This window comes from Coffea arabica, chromosome 10c (genome assembly GCF_036785885.1).
Source record: "Coffea arabica cultivar ET-39 chromosome 10c, Coffea Arabica ET-39 HiFi, whole genome shotgun sequence".
NCBI classification, from domain to species: domain Eukaryota; kingdom Viridiplantae; phylum Streptophyta; class Magnoliopsida; order Gentianales; family Rubiaceae; genus Coffea; species Coffea arabica.
The window spans coordinates 48,817,512-48,837,225 of record NC_092329.1 but is presented as its reverse complement, the minus strand read 5'-3'; the positions used below and the strand labels follow the sequence as shown (position 1 = coordinate 48,837,225).

Sequence of the window (19,714 nt, the reverse complement as noted above, 5' to 3'; positions counted from 1 at the left end):
ATCAAAGTTAGGAGGCAGGCAAGTGGCTTCAAATCCGATGTAGGGATTAATAGACAGGGACACAGACGGTTGTCCGTAACAACCATTCAGAATAGTATAAGGATTTTTGAACAAATTGTAATTTAAATTAAATCGTTTGTATATCTTTATAATAGAGGTATAATATTTTATTACTGATTATGTGGATTTCATGCATAATAATTACGTATCTGTTATGAAGCAATTCAATTTGACTGCATAATAATTACTCTCAACCCTAGAATCTGTTGATCAGAAAGGAAGACTGTAGACAGAAAAAGATGGCAACGAGAGTGAGATTTTTGCTCCTAATTAATCATTGAGGCAGTTCAAGTAGTGAAGTTAGCTTCGATGAAAACTTCCTCAGTTACTTGCGCAATAAAACAGCATGAAGCATGCTTGATTGCCATGGCTTTTTCCATCAATTTTTTTCTTTAATTCTGTATCATTTTCCCTTTTTCTCATGCGGTCGAACCCTTTAAATCTTCACTATAAAAGGTCTGATGCAGTAGAAATAAGTAGCATCCCAATTCCTTCTTTTATTCAAGATTGTAGTAATATGGATAGTTTGCAGCTACAACATGGGAACGAAGGCAGCAAAAGAATAGTTGCAGTTCACGAAAGTCCACCACCCACCGATCCCGGCAAACATTTTGATCAGGTTAATTGATTGCTGCTGATTCCAGCAATTTTTGGTTAGGAAAGATTTAACATGAATGTTTATGTAATTTCTTCAATTTAATTGTTAGAAACCTGGATGGAGAAAATTCTTCTCATTCGTGGGGCCGGGATTTCTTGTTTCAATGGCATATCTTGACCCTGGAAACAGTGAGTCTCCATCTCTTTCACCCTCAACTAAAAAAGGAATAAAAAGGTTGGATGATTTTGATTAATTAAATACGGATTTGAGTTAATTAAAGGTGCCATTTTGCAGTGGAAACTGATATGCAGGCTGGAGCAGACCATCGATACGAGGTAATTAATCAAGGGTTTTCACAAACTTGTACAGTTGTACTACCAGATTTATGTCAAAATTACCATGTGAAAATATATTACCATCCATCGTCCCTCTCGCATTCAAATATGTACTTTTCTTAGGTAATTTTAATTTTTCAAAAATTTAACACTTGGGAGTCGAGACACCTCTTAGCGAAACTCATTAGATAAACCCTTCACTACAGATTTTTCTAAGCCTTTATATTCGTACTATATATTCTAGGATTTGGATAGTCCTAAGTTTGATCCATTTGTTGAAAATGAAATAAATTGATCATGACACCCTCTAACGAAAATAAGGCTAGCAATACTAGAGCAAATTGATGAAATGATATGTTGAAAATGGCACTAACATCTTATTGTACTCAAACAGCTACTTTGGGTGATTCTAATCGGATTAGTTTTTGCTCTTATAATTCAATCATTGGCTGCAAATCTTGGTGTAACCACCGGTAAGACAATCTGTACATCAACAATTAATGCCATCTTAGGAATTATTAATTAGCTCATATGATTTAAGCCTAACATATTTGTGTTTCATCATTTAGGGAAACATCTAGCAGAGGTATGCAGGGCTGAGTACCCCAAGTATGTGATATACTGCCTATGGGCGCTGGCGGAAGTTGCAGTCATTGCAGCTGACATCCCTGAAGGTAATACAATGTTAATACTGAGATTGAAGCAATTGGATGATCCAAAATTAAAATATTAAATGTTAAATATGAAAAGTATGACTCTCTAATTATTGTTTTCTTTTTATTTTTTGTTGGAAATATAACAGTGATTGGGACAGCATTTGCCCTTAATATATTGTTCCATATCCCACTTTGGGCTGGAGTTCTTTGCACTGGCTCCAGCACTCTCTTATTGCTTGGTTTGCAAAGATATGGGGTAAGTTTAACAATGAAGTTAGGCCTTTGATATAATAACAGAATTTTATAGTAGTGTTTGGATAGCAAATTATCCCAAATGATATTTTGTTTCCATCATAAATATATTTTTCAACCCATCTATTTATATTCCCAACCATCTTTTTATTTCATATACATCACATCATAAAAAGTATTATAGTAATTATTTCAAATAATACTCTATAACAACCCGTTTTTTAAGTGTACTATTTCTATGCCTTGGAAGCACAAATCTGGACAAAAAATAAAAACGGTTCTAGTAAAGTCATAGATCCTATGTCCTATAACTTTTGAAAGTTACAAATGTATATACAACTCCCTTTTGTTACTTGTATCGCTTAGCTTAGGAATAATGTAGACGTTGAAATTGACTCCAAAAAATAAGTACTTGTACTGTTTTGGATGTTAAAATTTAGGGGTTAAAATATTTAAAATATATGGATAAGGTCATAAGATAGCGATAGGTTTAGGAAAATTTTGTGGCTAAGAATGGTCTTTAACTTTGAAAATCATATCCATATTTTCCTAATACGGCATCGGAGCGCAGGGCTACAGAAGGTTTTCAAAGAACTTTAAAGGTCAAAAGCAATTTTTTTTCATATTATTGAGATAAAAAATATATTTTATTCCATTAATGTATTTAATTTGCTATTGTGGGTGTGAGTAGGTGAGGAAGCTTGAATTGGTGGTCTCAATACTAGTATTACTCATGGCTGCATGTTTTTTTGGAGAGATGAGTTATGTAAAGCCCCCAGCAAAAGATGTGCTTAAAGGAATATTTGTTCCCAAGCTTAGTGGTCATAGTGCCACTGGTGATGCCATTGCCTTAATTGGTGCACTTGTTATGCCGTAAGTCCCAACACACACACACACACACACACACATACATATATGTTTATATATACATATACATATACATATGCATGTACATATATATATATATATATATGTATGTGTATATATATGTATTATTTTCTTTAAGTATTATTAATACTTAAAATTTGCAGGCATAACCTCTTCCTTCATTCGGCTCTCGTACTTTCTCGCAAAGTACCAAATTCTGTGCGGGGCATCAATGTAAGTATACATATTATAGGCATAAAACAATTTTCTTTTCTTTTTTTTTTTAAAAATGGCAGATAAAATACGGACCATTTAATTGAAAAAGCATATGGTTCAGTCCAATATGTAGTCTAAGTTCCTTGGATACTGTTTGTGCATTGCACTTCGTCAGTTTATTAGCTTCAAATGATTAGATATAGAGAAAAATGACTATATACATATACTGTATATATATATAGACACACACACACACACACCCATATTTTGCTCACTATGGGTCAATTTCTTAACCTTCTCGTTCTCCCTTCTTGCTTCCTCCTTTCTCCTCCTCCCCAAATGAGAGACATTTTAGAGAAGGATAGCAAAATCTGATGTCAAATTAGATTTTCTGTTGTGTCATGTCGGCATCATGTGTATGTCTTTTTGGTGTATGTGACGAATGTCAACGAGGAGGAAAGAAGATAATAAAATAGATAAAGGAAGAAAATCAATTGCACATCGAATTGTTGTTGAAATATATGTAAATTTCAAATTTGTGTCCCACAATTTCAGGATTTATGTTACTTATTCTTTATTATTTTTTTTATGAAATGCAAAATGAAGAGAGTTTTTGGTGGGGAAAAAATTCAACATATGGTCCTATTGGAAGCTAACAAACTAGTAGTATGCGTGTAGCATTTAAAGTATACAGGCCAAAGAAATGTAGGAATGAAAATCAAGATATATTGGTAGAGAAGGCATATATATATATATATATATATATATATATATATAAACACACCCACAAAAAGATTTATTAATATAAATCATTATTAGCCAATCCATGTGGATTTATAGTCTGACCAACAAATGAAAAAGAGATAAAAGGAACGTAAAGCATTCTTTGTGTGTTATAAGTAAAAAATCATAAAATTTTCTTTCTTCGTCTGTTATAGAGAAGGCATACCTTTTTTTTTATTTTCTTTATCATTAAATGCATGACGTATGAACAAAATTTACATTTCAAATTAATTGTCATGCATTTAATAGTGATAATATAAACACTATTATTAATTCTTAAAATACTGTTTAACATTAATTCATTTGTTAATTTTCTTGATTATCAACTTTGCAGGATGCATGTCGGTTTTTCTTGATTGAAAGTGGACTTGCATTACTCGTGGCATTTTTCATCAATGTGGCTATCATCTCCGTAACTGGAGCCGTTTGCTCTGCGACCAACCTTTCCCAGGAAACAAGTGATAATTGCAATAATATTACACTCAATTCTGCCTCTTTCCTTCTCAAGGTTAAATTTCAATTTTAGTTAAATTGTATTACGACGAACTATAAATTCTCTGAATTTTATCCGAATCGAAGGGTACGCCAAATTTTTCTCAAAGATTATGCTGCTTTTTATCATTAACAAAAAAAATTAACCCTTTTAGAGGAATTTATTATTCTAGATCACAAAGCCACTCTCCATATTTTTACTATGAAAGTATTTATCTTAAACTGGAAAAGAGTTAAAGTTTGCATAATCATAAAAAATTTAGTGAAACCCTTCGATTCTGATAATTCTCAGAAAATGTTCATATAGCTTTTGGTGTCTAAATCCCAAAAATTTACAATCCTCCTTCTTCTAGCACATTTGGCTTTTGGGGTTGATTCATATGGTTCATATCATACTGATACACCTACTCCTTTAACATGGCTTTTTTATTGGGTTGTATAGAAACATTTTGCAAAATACCTACCAAAGGACTAAATTGGTGCAGACAAATATGATTTTTAAAAGCTAAAATTTAATTCATTTCGGGATAGAGTTGAAATCATGAAGACAATAGATTATTCATACTGTCTACTTTATGCCAATCTCGATTTAATTGTAAAAATCTGGGTACTTTTCTTAAGTTGGTATTGACATCGATTATTATATATCAACAGAATGTTCTTGGAAAATCGAGCTCTATATTGTATGCAGTTGCTTTGCTAGCATCAGGACAGAGCTCTGCAATAACTGGCACATATGCTGGACAGTTTGTTATGCAGGTAATATTGGTCTCTATAGAATCCCTTAATTAAGATTCAAACCTATATAATTTTAACAAGAATATTTTTTTGTTTGTTTTTTGAAAAAAAAAAATTTAATTAGGGTTTCTTAGACTTGAAGATGAAGATATGGCTTAGGAACATCGTGACTAGGAGCATTGCAATCACGCCAAGTCTGATTGTATCAATCATTGGTGGATCTTCTGGAGCAGGCCAACTTATTATAATTGCTTCAGTTTGTACTCTACTTTAGACATTTATTTCCTAATTAATGTCAACTTAAACTTAACCTTTTCCTTTGTGACTTGACTAAATTTTGAATATTCTAATGTGAACTTTGCAGATGATACTTTCATTTGAACTACCCTTTTCTCTCATGCCTCTCCTTAAATTTAGTAGCAGTGCCTCCAAAATGGGGCCACACAAGAACTCTATATATGTGAGTATTTTCTACTTCTTTACTCATTCAGAGTTATAATAAATAAGACATGAGATACCCAATAATTATTTGGCCAATTGAGACCTTTTAGATGTTAATGTTGGAATTTTAGTGGCACAATCATTATTGAAAAAATTGCCAAATTTACCCTTCTCAAGTCAAGATTTAAGTTTTGAATTGAAGGGGTAAACTCATTTTTCATTAAAATTTCTCTGCCTTTAACATTTGAGTTGTGGCAAAATCATTGGCAAACCTTTTATTACATGTTTATAAGCCACAATCCACCATGTAGAGGACCTAATTACACTTCTTGGTGCTAAATTGGAAATCAATATATGATACTTCTACATGTTACAATAACTTTGAAAAAAACTCTAATGATTAAAGTCTTGAATACTCTTCAATCTTCATCCAGATCATTATTGTTTCATGGATACTGGGACTAGGAATCATCGGCATCAACATCTACTACCTAAGCACAGGTTTCGTTGGATGGTTAACTAATAACAGCTTACCAAGAGTTGGAAATGTATTTATTGGAATCCTAGTATTTCCTTTGATGGCAGCCTACATCCTTGCTGTGATCTATCTTATGTTTAGAAAAGATCATGCTGTCACATTCAAAGAGCCAATAACATTTGATCCAAATGCTCAAGTTGATATGGAAAATGGGAACCCTAATCCACATCATGGAGATTGTATTCCACATAGAGAAGATTTAGCAGACGTTACTCTTCCTGAATAAAATTGTTTCCTTTTATATTGTATCTAAAAAGAGTTTCAAAGGGAGAAGAAACTAGAGATGTTTTATTCTCCAAAATTGTCTCTCCCGTGTAATTTGTGCCCTAATAATTGTACCCTCCTATATGTAAATTTTTTTCCCAAAAAGTTCAATAGAAATCTCTTTTCTCCCCTTATGTTGGAGTAAGTGGAAATACTCATCTTTCTTTTCTTTAATCACGGTTTACGTACCAATTTTCTTGGTAATTTAGCTTGAAGTCATATCTAAAGAAGGTAAATTGGTTACTAGAATGGATTGATAATAAATAAATTAAAAAGAAAAAAGTCCAAATTCCCACCTAATCATGTTTCTAATTTGTTAATGGAGTGGGATATTTGGCATAAGTGTACTGACATGGTTTGAGTTTTTCTACTTAGTAAGTTTAAAACATGTGTTTGGATAGAAGTTTATTTGTAAAGATTTATTTGATTACATCAAAAACACGTTTTCCAATAACCTTTTTATCTTTTTCAATCACTTTTTTATCTCATATATATTAATTAAAAAAAAGTGCTACAGTATTTTTTCAAAATATTATTCCAAATAATCTCTAATCCAAACACACCGAACTGGTCTATACCTTTATACAACCTATCATTCTTTTCTTGATCAATGAACAGTTTATTTTGCCTTTAAAGAGAGAAAATTATGAAACTAAACATTAGTATTACATGTTCTCTTTCCCTCAATTTGGAGGAGTTCTCATCTGAATTATAGGTCTTCCCCAAATTTTGGGAACGATGTGTTGTAGCTTTCCAAGCTTGGTTCACGCCAAACAGGATGCAAGGGGCAAAGAAGTTTAAAATTACAAGGCATATAATAGTTGAAAAAAAATTATTTTTGGGGTTGATGTCTACTAGAACTTATATACCCATTTTTTGCATTGGCTTCATCTGTTCGATGATGCACCTCGAATGGGTAATTCTTTTTTCTTTTTCCACCAATAAATGTTGCCTTCTGGTTTTAGGATAAAAAGCCTCGGGTGCAGGGGAGAGAACCATTATGTATAGGGTATCGCAGCAGGTACCATGCTTTTTTCCTAGAAGTACTTCAAGCAATTGAATAGTTCTAATTTTACATGTAATTCCTTGTTCTATCAAGATAAAAAAGAAAAGAAAGTTTACTGTAATTTCAACCACGATAAGAACTCAAGTAAATTGTACAATCACATTGGAATTTATAAGTGTTAGAAGCCATGATGTCCACAAGATTTTGGCATGAAAAAGTAAAGAGTGATTAAAATTCTAAAATGAAGAGCAAAAGATTTTCAGGCTGCTCTTCGGTGACTTTTAATTAAACATTATCATATTCGATTCTTGTAAGGATATGGAGGAGCTAGAGAGTTGGTGGAACAAGGAACGAGAAGAAAGATTGGCAATGGATACAACACCAACATCTGGGAAGATAGCTGGATTCCGGGTAATATAAATGGAAAAGTCACTACCAGGAGACATATGGACACTGGACCTCAGAAAGTCCACGAGCTGATCTGCCAGAAGACATGGAATACGAATCTGGTTTTCAAAAACTTCAACCGACAAGATGCTGAAAGGATCCTGGCTATACCTATAAGCTTATCAGGGAAGAAAGATAGTCATTTCTGGATATATGGGATCGGTGGAAACTATTCTGTTAATTCAGGGTATAAGCTGCAGGTTCGGCGCGATGGAAGCAAGCACAACAGACACCATATGGAGGGCTCTACAAGTTGGGAGGATCAAACCCAAAAGCTATGGAAGGACTTGTGGAGATTGAAGGTGAAGCACAAACAGAAAATATTCCTATGGAAATGTCTCAATGATGCGCTCCTAGTGAGAGATCTTATATATGGCAAAATCAAAGTTGGGGACCCCATTTGCAACAGATGTGGAGAGGACAGGGAAACGATAGAGCATACTCTTTTGAACTGCAGGGAAGCAAAACTGACATGGAAGTTAGCCCCTATCCAATGGGAAGGAATGATGGAGCAACATAGGAGTTTTCGTAGCTGGTGGACATCAATTTCGAATGCCAAGTACAGACCAGAAGGTTAGCAACATATTTCGTTGTCTGTCCATATTCTATGGCAGATATGGAAAGCTAGGAATGAGGTGGAATTTAATAGTAAAAAAATGCAGCCTTGGAAGACAATCCAGAAGGCGCACTAGGAATGGTTAGAAATGGTGGAATTAGATACAAAGGAATCTAGGATGAGCACGGAGGAAACAGCAGCTCTACATCAACACATCTCGCAGTTAGGCTCAGAATATGGGAAACTGGAAGTGAGGGTTGCAGTATCGGATTAGGTATTGGAATCAGCCTAACTCAAGGAGATCAAGGACCACACCGAGGATGGGCGCTACGAACAAGAAGTTCAGGATCAACGCTGGTGGACGAAGCAAATGCACTGAAGCTGGCAATGTGTAAGGCTGCCACAATGCAATTCAGGGAAGTGCAATTCCAAGTGCAAAACCCACAAATCCTCAACCATATTCGCACAAACAGAGTAAGTGAGATTAGATTGGCTGCTGTTGTGGATGACATTCTTCAACTAAGAGATTTGTTTCATACGTGCTCCTTTTGCCTAGTTAGAAAAGATAAGACTCAACTAAGCTCCAAGCTTAGCATTCATGCCTTGGGCATTACTTTTGATGAGGAACATTGGTTTTCTTAGTGGTAAAAATGCCGCTTGTAAAGTTCAATTGAGCCTTTACTCATACTTGTAAATCTTTTGTCAAGCAATACAATCAGTTATTGTTTCGAAAAAAAAATATTCGATTCTTGTAAGGCAATAAAAGCCTAGCCATGTATTCTGCGAGACGGAGTCAATAAATTGTACAATCACCTCGAAAAGAAATTATTTTTTGTACTTACTAATGAAATGGACTTAATAGCAGAATGGATTATACAAGAATTTGTAATTATGGTAGTTAATTTGTAAACTATCTGGCTTTTCTTAGAAGATGAGATTTGCATGAGGATTGATGAGGGTTGTTGAATTGGTGAGATTGGCTCGAAACAGGAGACTTTGAGAGTGGGGAGGAGAAGTTTGCAAGGAGATGGCCAATTTAACGAGTTAATTTGATTGTGTACCTTTCAATTATTCCTGACTTTGTTCTCTAGATTTCAAATCAAATACTTTAGCGCCCCCCAGATATAAAATTTATCCCACTTAGCTAAAATCGGTTAAAAGTGGGACAAATTTTATACATTTGGAACTAAATTAAGACATATTTAAAAAAATGAGGACATATTTTATACTTTGTAGACTAAAGTAAGATAGATTTTATACTCTAAGAATTAAAATAAGACAGATTTTATACATTAGGAACACAAGTGTCACACTTTCTAGTTTAGCGTCCAAAGTGAAATTTCGAATATAATTAAAGGGCAAAGCAGAATTAACTCTATAACATCTTAAGAAGATCTTAAAGGAGAAGAGAATTAATCGGATGGTGCAAGATGTTGCAGATACTGCCACCCAATTCCGATTATTAGATTATAAACCCAATATTAGGTCTAAGCAAAAGAAGATATGGGCTCAAAGAGCAGTGACAAAATACGATCCCTCGGCTCAGAATTTTGATGGCCATGGCCATCTCCATGCTGGTACATGCATTGTCCCATCCTGGCAACATTCACTGCAAATCCTTTAAACGTAGAAGAAAAGGGAGAATCTACAGTTTGAGCTTCGTTCATTTGCTTCCATGCCTCAATAATCAGAAACCTTAGGTATTCACGTGCCTTTTCTTCACATGCACCTGTCTCCTTCATATAGCATTGTATCGATTTTGGCACATCAGCACTTTTCAGCACCTCCTGAAATACAATTTTCACTTATCCTAATCAAATATGGAACCTGTATTTTTTTTAGCTCCAGTAGCAGTTATATTTAGTTTCTCTAGCTTGAAGCTTTCGACTATAAACTCATCCTTGTCTTCAACTACTCTATAAGGAGGGGAAAAAAAAGGTACTAGCCTCACCCCACTATTTCTTTGTAAAAGTGCAACTAATTAAAATGGTAGATCAGCATAGTTCTAGTTATTTTCCAAGATTACAAGCCACAAAATTTTTAACTCTTGGTTCGAGCGCGTGGTAAAAGATATTTTATACATTTTTTTTTTACCATCTCCCACCCTTCTCCATACCTGTCAGTTCGCATCTCCAACTATTAAATTTAGAATTTGAACCCTAAGTTTGATAGTGAGAAGTACTCTAGAAGTCCTCTCCCAAAAAATTTTATACGTGTATAATACTTATGCAACATATCAATTCTTCTCATAGAATTTGAATTATACTAAATAAAGTATAGAGGATTTACTTCCAGCTCGTGCACATACCGATTCAGGAGAAGTTCCTAAATCATTTGCTAGCCGTATAATCATCGATGAACAACGAATAGTCTTGTGACATTTCCTAAATCATTTGCTAGCCGTATAATCATCGATGAACAACGAATAGTCTTGTGACATTTCTCTAAGTATTCCACGTGGTCCTTGTTAATCGGATAATCAACACAAAAATAAGCATGCACTACCACCAGAGGAGCTGAAATTGAAATCCAGGCATTATTAAGGTATTGCTGTAGCGTTGGTATGTGTCCACTGAAAAACCATTTTGCCTCTTGCAGGTATGCTTTGCATAAATCTGCCCACTAAGATATCAAATGATGCGTTAGCCAATTATTAGGACAAAGCATTCATTCACCAAAAGAAAAATCAAGTTAAAGAAATCTAACTGCTTTTCTTAGGTAGGGGATAATGTTGACTCCTTCTTTTAGAGCATCATAAGCCATTTCATTAACAAAGTTGAAGAGTGCAAGAAAACATATTTTCATGTAGTCTGGAAGTTGATCGATTGAGTTGACATCCCATCTGAAAAATTGAGAGAAAAAGAAGTAAAATTCACGTTTGGACCCAAAAAAGGAAAAAACTCATCATGAAATTAATTGCACAACTATCATAAGGTGTCCATTCTAACCTTTCAACAACACTAGTGAAGAGTTCCAGTTCATCCTCAGTACCATATTGATCGTATACATCATCTATAGCAGTTACTAAAGCAGCGACCTTAGTCAATAGTCTTCTTGCATATCCATGTTCAGGGTCAGAAATAGTTCCTACGGTCCAAAAGAAATTTTCCACCATTATGTCCCTAGCAAATGGTAGTTTTTCAGCTAGGCCTGTACTGCTCCACCATCTGGACAGGAAAACATGAAAAATGTTTTTGAGAGATTAAAAAAAATTTTGCATAATCTAAAATAATTTAAGAATCCCATTTATGCAGTAAAAGTATTGACTAAGTTATGCTTAGGATGAAGCTCTTGCCTTTGTGTACATTCGAGATCATTCTGATGTATTGCTTGGACAATGTTAAAATCTAATTTTGCAAGCTCAAGCAGAATAGGATTTCTGTCTGATCTTGCCTCATATATGTCTATGAACCACCTTGCCTCCAAACGCATCATTCTCCAATGGAGTGGAAGCTCCAAAGCATGTTGAACTAGTGCTTCGAGTTCTTGATCAATTCTCTTCTCCTTTAAGATCTCCTTAAGATGTTTTGCTGTGAATTCTCTAGCCATTTCCAAATTGCTTTCATTTTCTTTTTCGAGGTATGAAGCTTCGTACAAGTACAACAATCCCTTCAAATCCTCACAAAGGCTATGTTTGAAGTCTCCTTTTTCATCCTTGAAAGACTCAAAGATCTCTGCAACCATTGGAAACACAATGCACAAGGAAAACTAATGGTTTTAGTCGTAGTTTTTAAACCTCTGGTCTTGCTATTGTGATCTTACAATTCTACAATCTAAACCTATAAATTCAGTCTGCATCCTAATACGATCTTGGAGTTTTTAAAACTATAGTTAAATTACCAGAATTTTATTGATTTAAGTACATATTACATTTACTAAGAGATGTTTTAATAAATTTGAATTCAAACTATTATGTCTCAAAAAAATTGGCCAAAAAATATAATAAACTGCACAGTCACTTGAACTTTTATCTATTTGCATATAATGCTTGAAACAATACATCTTGGTTGAAGAACTTTACATTTTTCTTATAACGTTGTATTTTCTACATTTATTTGCATATGGTTTCATGAAAAATAAGTTTATAAATACGTAAAATGTCGATTTTTTTTTTAACTTTTTTAGTAGGATTTTACTATTCTACTATCATGCCTACTATTTTTCCTATGACTTTCACAAAAAAGCAAACTAGGATTCAATTTTAAAACCATGGTTCCAATTTAGCTCAAAAACTTGCAACAAAAAAAAAAAATCAATGACTCTTTCCTACACTAATAGTGTATACACTTTCAGTATTGGATAAACGACAACTATATAAAATTTAAATTTGAAATTTAACTTTTGCACTTATGTTATTAATTAAACGGTGATAGTGTATACACCGTCAGTGTATATAAGATTTACTCAAAAAAATTTCTATACATAGATTAGGAACGTTTTTTGTTAATCTAGTGAGGAAAACTCGCAAGGTACATACAGGGAATCATGCACCTTCCGACAATTACAACTGCTATCACCCTGTCGTCTTTCTAAGAGTTTAAGAGTAAAAGCGATGATTTATAATAAATCACCACACTTGCAAACCAACAATTGCAATCACTATTATTAAGCAAGTGAGCAGACAGGAGGACTAATTATAATTTTCTTGAGAGTTTCAACAGGACGAAGTGCAAGTTAATGACACTAAGGGTTTAAATGAGTTTCAGAAATATCCAGAGTTAAAAAACATAATTTTTAAGTTCTAGATCAAACTAGAGTTGCTTTCCTTTCTATCAAACTAGATCAAACTAGAGTTGGCTAGGAGGGAATACATGAAATATTTCAAGAATGAACATTGCCCTTTCAAAACTTAATTTGACGAAGTTTGTATGTCACTGCTTCATTCAGATTTTTGCGAAATTTTGCTGCCAAATGTGTTCCAAAAGGGAAATTGGATTTTGATATCCAACCCAACAGGTAATTTTGGAAAATTGGTTTAGTTCGTGTTGATTGAACCAACTAGTAATCTATCAATAGAGCCGGATCCGCTCGCTAGTAATCTTGAGTGTAATGTCACGATCCAAGAAATTAAAGGCTTGGCATTTTATGCAAACTAGTACTTGAGGATATTCATAATAGTATTTAAATTTAGGGAATCAAGTTGGATGGTAATTGCTTACTAAAGGGAAACTACCAACTTAAAATATCTTCTTTTTTTTTTTTTTTTTTTTTTTTTTTTTTTTTTTGTAGCTGTGGGGTATTCTAGAGTTGGAAGAAGCGGTTGATTTTGCAGGTGGATTATGTTAATGACAAATTATGAGGGCTTAAAATGAGATTACAAAAAATTCACATAAAAAGTTCACATCACCACAAGTCTTTACACTCATTGATGGGCCGAATTGAGTATGGGCCAAAAGGGTCGGAGTGAAATGAAAATGAGCCAACTTTGAGCAATACAAAGTTATAGGGGATATAAGGCTATATGCCTGTATGTTTAGGGCCGTTTTAGAATTGTGGTACTTTTCCTAAAAAAGTGCTTTTGGAGGAGGGAGGGATGAGTTGAATAATACTGGGACAGGGTTTGAGACCTCCCACTTACAGTTTTACACTAAAAAAATTGAAAACAAAAGTGCTTTTGGAGGACAAAAGCAATTTTAATGTGTCTAGTGAGTATCATTCTTTGAATTTACAATAAAACTTTTGGACATTAAAGCACTTTTAACACAAAGCCAAAATTGCTGCGTTTAGATTAGCTTTCGTGCTTCAAAAAATTTTAAAAAAAAATAAATTTAACATAAAGTTTGAACTAAATAAAAAATAAATATGTTTTCAAAATCCAAAATTGCACATTATCAAATAGAAAAAGTGCTTATTCAAGTATGCACACAAACAATATGATTAAGCATTTAATAAATACTTTGACCAAAAGATCTATTAATTGAAGTGCTTAAAGCTTTTTGAAATGCCACCACAAACCTAAACGGGCCCTTAATTTTGAAAGGTAACATTAATAATTTAACGAATCCAAAATCAGGAGTGAATGGATTAATATCAAAGATATTCAACAAATTTGTGACATAGGCGTGTATATACATATATACATATAATATAAGATTAATCTTCTATACACAAATAATGTATATATTATCAATTTTGGCTGAATAACAGTTATACAAAACTTGGATTTGAAATTTAACTTTTGTATGTTTATAGACACAAACACATATATATTATAGAATAAATCACATATATACGCTATTGACAGTGTATATAATATCACAATTAAAAATATACATATATTTCAAAAATTGAGTTTGTGGATTAGAAATTTAACTTTTGCATGTATATAGACACAAACACGTATATATTATAGAATAAATCACATATATACGCTACTGACAGTGTTTATAATATCATAATTAAAAATATACATATATATTTAAAAATTTGAGTTTGCACTACGATATTTTTTAGTCGAAACGAGCCAAGAATGGGCCCTAATACGAGTTTTTTTTTTTTTTTTTTTTTTCTCCCGATCAAACCTCGGTCTAACCAAACCCCGGTCCAAAAGATCCGCTTGACAAGCGCGTCTATAATATGAACAGAGTTTTGCCTATGAAATACTCGTAACTTCGTTCAAAGAACAAAAGTTGCATGGTAGGAATACAAACCCTGAGGGACATAAAAACCATGTTGTCTAAGGAGTCTGAACTCAAGAGCTGTTGCATATAATCCCTCTGGGTTCCGCATTCTAATCGTGTTGTAAATTCCACTTAAAATTGAGCGGATTTTGTCCTCAAAATGGTAAGATAAGCCAAGCCTTTGCAAGTTATCAATTAACTCCAACTGATTTACCACCTTCATTTCTTGATCCAGCATCATCTTCACGTTCTCCTTCAGCATTGCAGACCGACTTATGTACCTTTCATCCTGCATTAGCCCAAGAGAATAATGAAGTACAAGGCATTTTTGTTAATCCAAAAATGATAAAGGGGAGACGAAAAAATGAAAGTTATTAGGTTAGTTACTGCATATTCATTTCTCAGTGACTGCACAAGCTTCAAATCCCAACTGACAGGGTGGTGCTTTTCTGATTGTTTTAGAGGTGACTGATCACCAAGCATGATAGTGCCATGAGCAGTCATTTTAGCAGATGAAATTCGGCTACTAGAGGCTTCAGCTGTAGAAGCACTGATTTTTGTTTTGGCTTCCTCCACCTCTGGGGAAGGTGGTGAAAAAGGGGGCATATTTATAAGATTATCATTCATCATTCTAACTAGTTGTTGACTTGTTCAATGCTGGAGGCTCCTCAATTATCATGCATTCACATGCACATGTTTCATCACCTTGACACAATTCAGAAGATTTGACACGTTAATTGAGAACTTCTAGCCACATCATCTTCCGATTGGTTCAAGATAGGGTCATCTTTTTATTTTTTTTTTTTGTCCTTTTTTAGAAAACGAATTAATTCTTCAATATTAACACTTCATTTCATTGTTAATTAACCATCCAAACTTAAAATTTTCTTTCACGAAACTTTTAAGCAGACAAAAAATTGTCACTTGAGAAAACGATTTTCCAGCCAAAGGAATAAAAATCTAACATCATTAAGTTGACACTAAGAGCGGGACACACCTTGACGGTAAAGGAAGGACAAAAACAACCGATTCCTAATAATTTATGAAAAAATGATATAACATACTACCATTACTAAGCGAATTAAATGATAATAATAAAGAGAAAAATGTCCCACTTTATAATCACCTCCTATATATGACAATAAGGGGAGGGATTTAAAATCCTCTCTAAAGCAAGTTTGGATATGAGGCGTAAATTAGCCTACCATATTTATGTACTGGGTCCAAGGTTTCAACCTTCAATATCTAATAGGGCAAGCTAGATTTCAATTTTTAAAAGAGTAAAATCCACCGTATGTGGACATATTTCAATATGTAAATCTGTACTTGGTACATTTTTTAGTTTGTTGGTTACATGTATCTATATAAACAACGAGAACAGAAGAGTTTTAGGCCCACTTCAAATCGATCAGTATATATAATATAGTTATATATATGCGTCTTGGACTTTCCAAAACCGGAGCACAACTAATTGTAGGTTTGCCAACAAGGGTATTTTGGCCTATAAAGAAGTAATCCCATCTCATTCCATCTCCAACCAAACACATGTGGTTATTTTCTAAAATATCTCTAGAACTCCGTTTGAATTAACTGTTTTTAGAGGTATTTTTGAAATATTTTATTGTAGCAATGTAATTGAAAAATTTTTACTATAGATGAGATTATTTTTTAGGTTATTTTTTTTATTTTTGGTATTTTTAAGGTTATTTTAATGCTTTTTGGTGTCTTTAAAGTTTTTTTTTATATTTTTTAGGCTGCTTTTTTTTTTTGGATTTTTTGTATTTTTGAATTTGTTTTTAGTGTTTTTGAGGTTGTTTTTGTTTGTATATTACTATAGCATTGTAGTTAAAAAACTTGTTTTTCAAAATATTACCAATCCAAACAGAGTCCTCATAGGAAGATGAATCAACCCAAAATGAATAATACGAAACGGATGTTGTCCAATACTCCATCTTTCCCAATTCAACCTTGTTCTCGCTTTCTCCTCAAATCTGAGGCGTAACCACCTCCTTATTGTTTAGAAACTCATTCGATCATATGAGCAATTTGAATTAGTGTTGCAGAAGTCGATGACTTTTAAAATGGAATCTGATGCTATTATCAATTATTTATAGAGCAATACTAGGGGGAGTGCCTACGCATCGTGTGGGTGTTTGGTACATGTAGTTAAAGAGGATTTTTCATTAAACAAATAACAGTACATTCTGGAAAGAAATAGTTATCAAATATGACAAAACTAATAATAATACATTCTAACTGCAGCACACACATGTACTTTTTGTTTTATCAATATTTTTACAATTTTACCATTCCCAAAAGTCCCCTACATATGTTAGGTGAAAATCACTTAAGAGAAGACATAAGTTTTTTCAGACAAATGAATACTATCCAACGGTTAGTTATAACAACGTGTTAATTGTACAACATGTTAATATGTCTTTGTGTTAATTGTACAACAAAAGCCATACCTCAATTAAATGTGTTTATAACACCATTTCAGCAACTACACCAATATATAATCTTATATGAGTTATACTCGATGCAAAAACGATTGTCAAATAATTTCATATTCCAGAAATACCCAAATGTCTCCATAAATCAAAGGTTTAAATGTACCAAAATGAGGGCATTTCGGTAAATATATCTAAACATATGCTGCCCTCAGTTGTACCAAAATTAAAAAAAAAAACTATATAACATTCCACATTGTAAAAAAGTTACTGTCCTTGCGGTTGAAATTCAAACCCCACTTTGACCATAACTCATTCTTATATAGTATAAGGATACCATACAAAGATGCACATTTAGGGGCATTAATAGACGTACATATTAGCTTATATGCAATGTTTGCCCTATAAACATCTACAACATATTGCCTATATTGGCAATTAGCATCAATTTCGATTATTAGTTCTTTTTTTAGTAAAAAAAAAATTATGTTGCTAGGTACTCCTATATAACTCTAAATGAATATCTTTTATGAAAAAAGACAATTTTTTTTTTTTTTACTGAACACAAATAATGACTGACAAAACATTGAAACTAGAAATTGAAATGAAAAAATTCACTTTATGCAAATTTATTGAATGAGCGGTAAAGAGAAATTATTTTGATACCGAACTCCCCTCAAGGGTTCGCTCGTAAGGCTGACCCTAAAAAAAAAAAAAGCAATATCCATCAGCTACTCACCACATAATATTGAATTTAAACACATCTCCATCTTTCCTGACGGAGAAGTTAGCAAGTGCCTTAAATTTCTGTCCCCTTACCAAAGAAGGCAAATATCTTAATTTTCCAATTTCCACAAAAAAAAAAAAAAAAAACACTTGGCCTATCGTAGCACTAATTGCCAAAAATAACTTCTACAGTACAGTAGCCACACAAGAAACACGTTATTATTATTAATTTTTTTTTTTGAAACCTTGATAGGTATCTCTGACTTGTCCTACAATGATTAGGTTAATGCTGGTTGTTACAATTGACATCGGTAATTTATTACCTATGATGAATAGTAGCAGCGTTGACTTTGGTCAACATATCAAGTAAAATGTGAGGAATAGTGTGAATGATGAAAAAATGGCAGCGTTGACTTTGGTCAACATATCAAGTAAAATGTGAGGAATACTGTGAATGCTGTTGGATTTTACTGTGAATGATGAAAAATAGCAGCGTTGACTTTGGTCAACGTATCGAGTAAAATGTGAGGAATACTGTGAATGTTGGATTTTCCTGCCACCCGCTTTGTCACCCAAAATGGGATGGGCTAGCGTTGAAGTTTGAATTGGAGGCATTTCTCCTGCTTTGCGGACTAAGACTTTGCCAACCGAATTGGGTGTTGTGGCATAAAACAAACATAATAATTTTATAAAAGGGGAATGTCCTATTTTGTGAACACTGATCGAAGTTGAATTCATTCAAATTTTTTTTTAAAAGAAAGTTGAATGTTAATTGCAATGTATGACCCAATAAAATTTGATATTTAGGTTAATCACGCTTTGCACACTGAGTTTTGGGGGTAGTCACAATTTACTATTCTCAACTTTAAAATATACACTTTATCCTCGATGAGAACCAGTCAACCTTAGAAATCTTAACTCCTTTAGGGAGAAAAAAAAAAAAGTGTTATGAGAAACGTGCCTTTTTATTGCTGAGTTTATTTATAGTTTACTATTATTGCCCTTTGACCGCCCAAAAAAACAGTGAAATTTGCCAAAATTAACAATTTTGCCAAAATTAAGAATTTTAACTTTGACTAATTTTCATGATGAGCAACGTGTATATGTATTTAAAGTTGAGAATAGAAAAGTATGACTATCCCCCAAGTTTAGGGGGCTAAGTGTGATTTAACCCTTGATAATACTTGGCCTATCTTCTAACTTGAATATGACTTGTAAAGTGAGAAGAAGTTTTATCCTTGAAAGAAGCTTTTCTGCTTAATCATTTTTACAGCAATGATGTCACGCCCCAAAATTGGGTCCATTACTTGGTATCAAGACGCGGCACGCTCTACTCTACCTATGGAACCTTACTTTCCCATATACAAAGCATCTTGATCATGGCTTGTTTAATTTACTAAAAACTCAAACATTTCCAACAGCATTAAGAAGGTGAATATCAAGATTTAATAAACTTTTTTGTGCGAAATACGTCAAGATGGAGATATACTTGATACTTAGAACACCTTCTAAAATTATGCAAAGTCTAGCCTTGTTCCTTTTAATGTCTGAATGAATTCAGTTTCAGCACTTTTTTATGTTATCAAACAGGTACTAAGGCAATTTTTGCTTTTTACAAGGAATTCGTGGGCTTGGAGGTTTTGGACGTGGAATGTATTATTTTGGCCTT

The 19,714-nt window shown here is 33.3% G+C and overlaps 2 protein-coding genes across 2 annotated transcripts; one reads left to right on the top strand and one right to left on the bottom strand.

Annotated features, from left to right (window-relative positions):
- The first annotated feature begins 543 nt into the window (after positions 1 to 543).
- On the top strand, positions 544 to 6,372 carry LOC113714164 (metal transporter Nramp7.2-like). The gene is made up of 13 exons (XM_027237960.2): positions 544 to 679; positions 768 to 846; positions 953 to 993; positions 1,388 to 1,466; positions 1,563 to 1,667; positions 1,796 to 1,905; positions 2,593 to 2,774; positions 2,933 to 3,002; positions 4,102 to 4,275; positions 4,914 to 5,018; positions 5,122 to 5,253; positions 5,362 to 5,457; positions 5,873 to 6,372. The coding sequence occupies exons 1-13, from the start codon at positions 578 to 580 to the stop codon at positions 6,200 to 6,202; spliced, it is 1,605 nt and encodes a 534-aa protein (XP_027093761.1). The 5' UTR covers positions 544 to 577; the 3' UTR covers positions 6,203 to 6,372.
- A 3,234-nt stretch (positions 6,373 to 9,606) lies between these two features.
- LOC113713463 (linalool synthase TPS2, chloroplastic-like) lies at positions 9,607 to 15,430 on the bottom strand. The gene is made up of 8 exons (XM_027237190.2): positions 15,257 to 15,430; positions 14,900 to 15,158; positions 11,545 to 11,923; positions 11,198 to 11,416; positions 10,956 to 11,091; positions 10,693 to 10,871; positions 10,558 to 10,633; positions 9,607 to 10,036 (listed from the first exon to the last, which is right to left on the bottom strand). Exons 1-8 carry the CDS (start codon positions 15,371 to 15,373, stop codon positions 9,737 to 9,739), a joined length of 1,665 nt encoding a protein of 554 aa, XP_027092991.1. The 5' UTR covers positions 15,374 to 15,430; the 3' UTR covers positions 9,607 to 9,736.
- Positions 15,431 to 19,714: the final 4,284 nt, after the last annotated feature.

Excerpts from the sequence above, each read along its gene's own strand:
- LOC113713463 (XM_027237190.2), bottom strand. The coding sequence starts at position 15,373 with ATGACTGCTCATGGCACTATCATGCTTGGTGATCAGTCACCTCTAAAA. Across the intron at positions 11,417-11,544 it reads GATCTCGAATGTACACAAAG|ATGGTGGAGCAGTACAGGCC; the intron begins GCAAGAGCTTCA and ends TTTCCTGTCCAG. Across the intron at positions 10,037-10,557 it reads TAGGAACTTCTCCTGAATCG|GAGGTGCTGAAAAGTGCTGA; the intron begins GTATGTGCACGA and ends ATTGTATTTCAG.
- LOC113714164 (XM_027237960.2), top strand. The coding sequence starts at position 578 with ATGGATAGTTTGCAGCTACAACATGGGAACGAAGGCAGCAAAAGAATA. Across the intron at positions 680-767 it reads CCGGCAAACATTTTGATCAG|AAACCTGGATGGAGAAAATT; the intron begins GTTAATTGATTG and ends TTTAATTGTTAG. Across the intron at positions 2,775-2,932 it reads ATTGGTGCACTTGTTATGCC|GCATAACCTCTTCCTTCATT; the intron begins GTAAGTCCCAAC and ends TAAAATTTGCAG.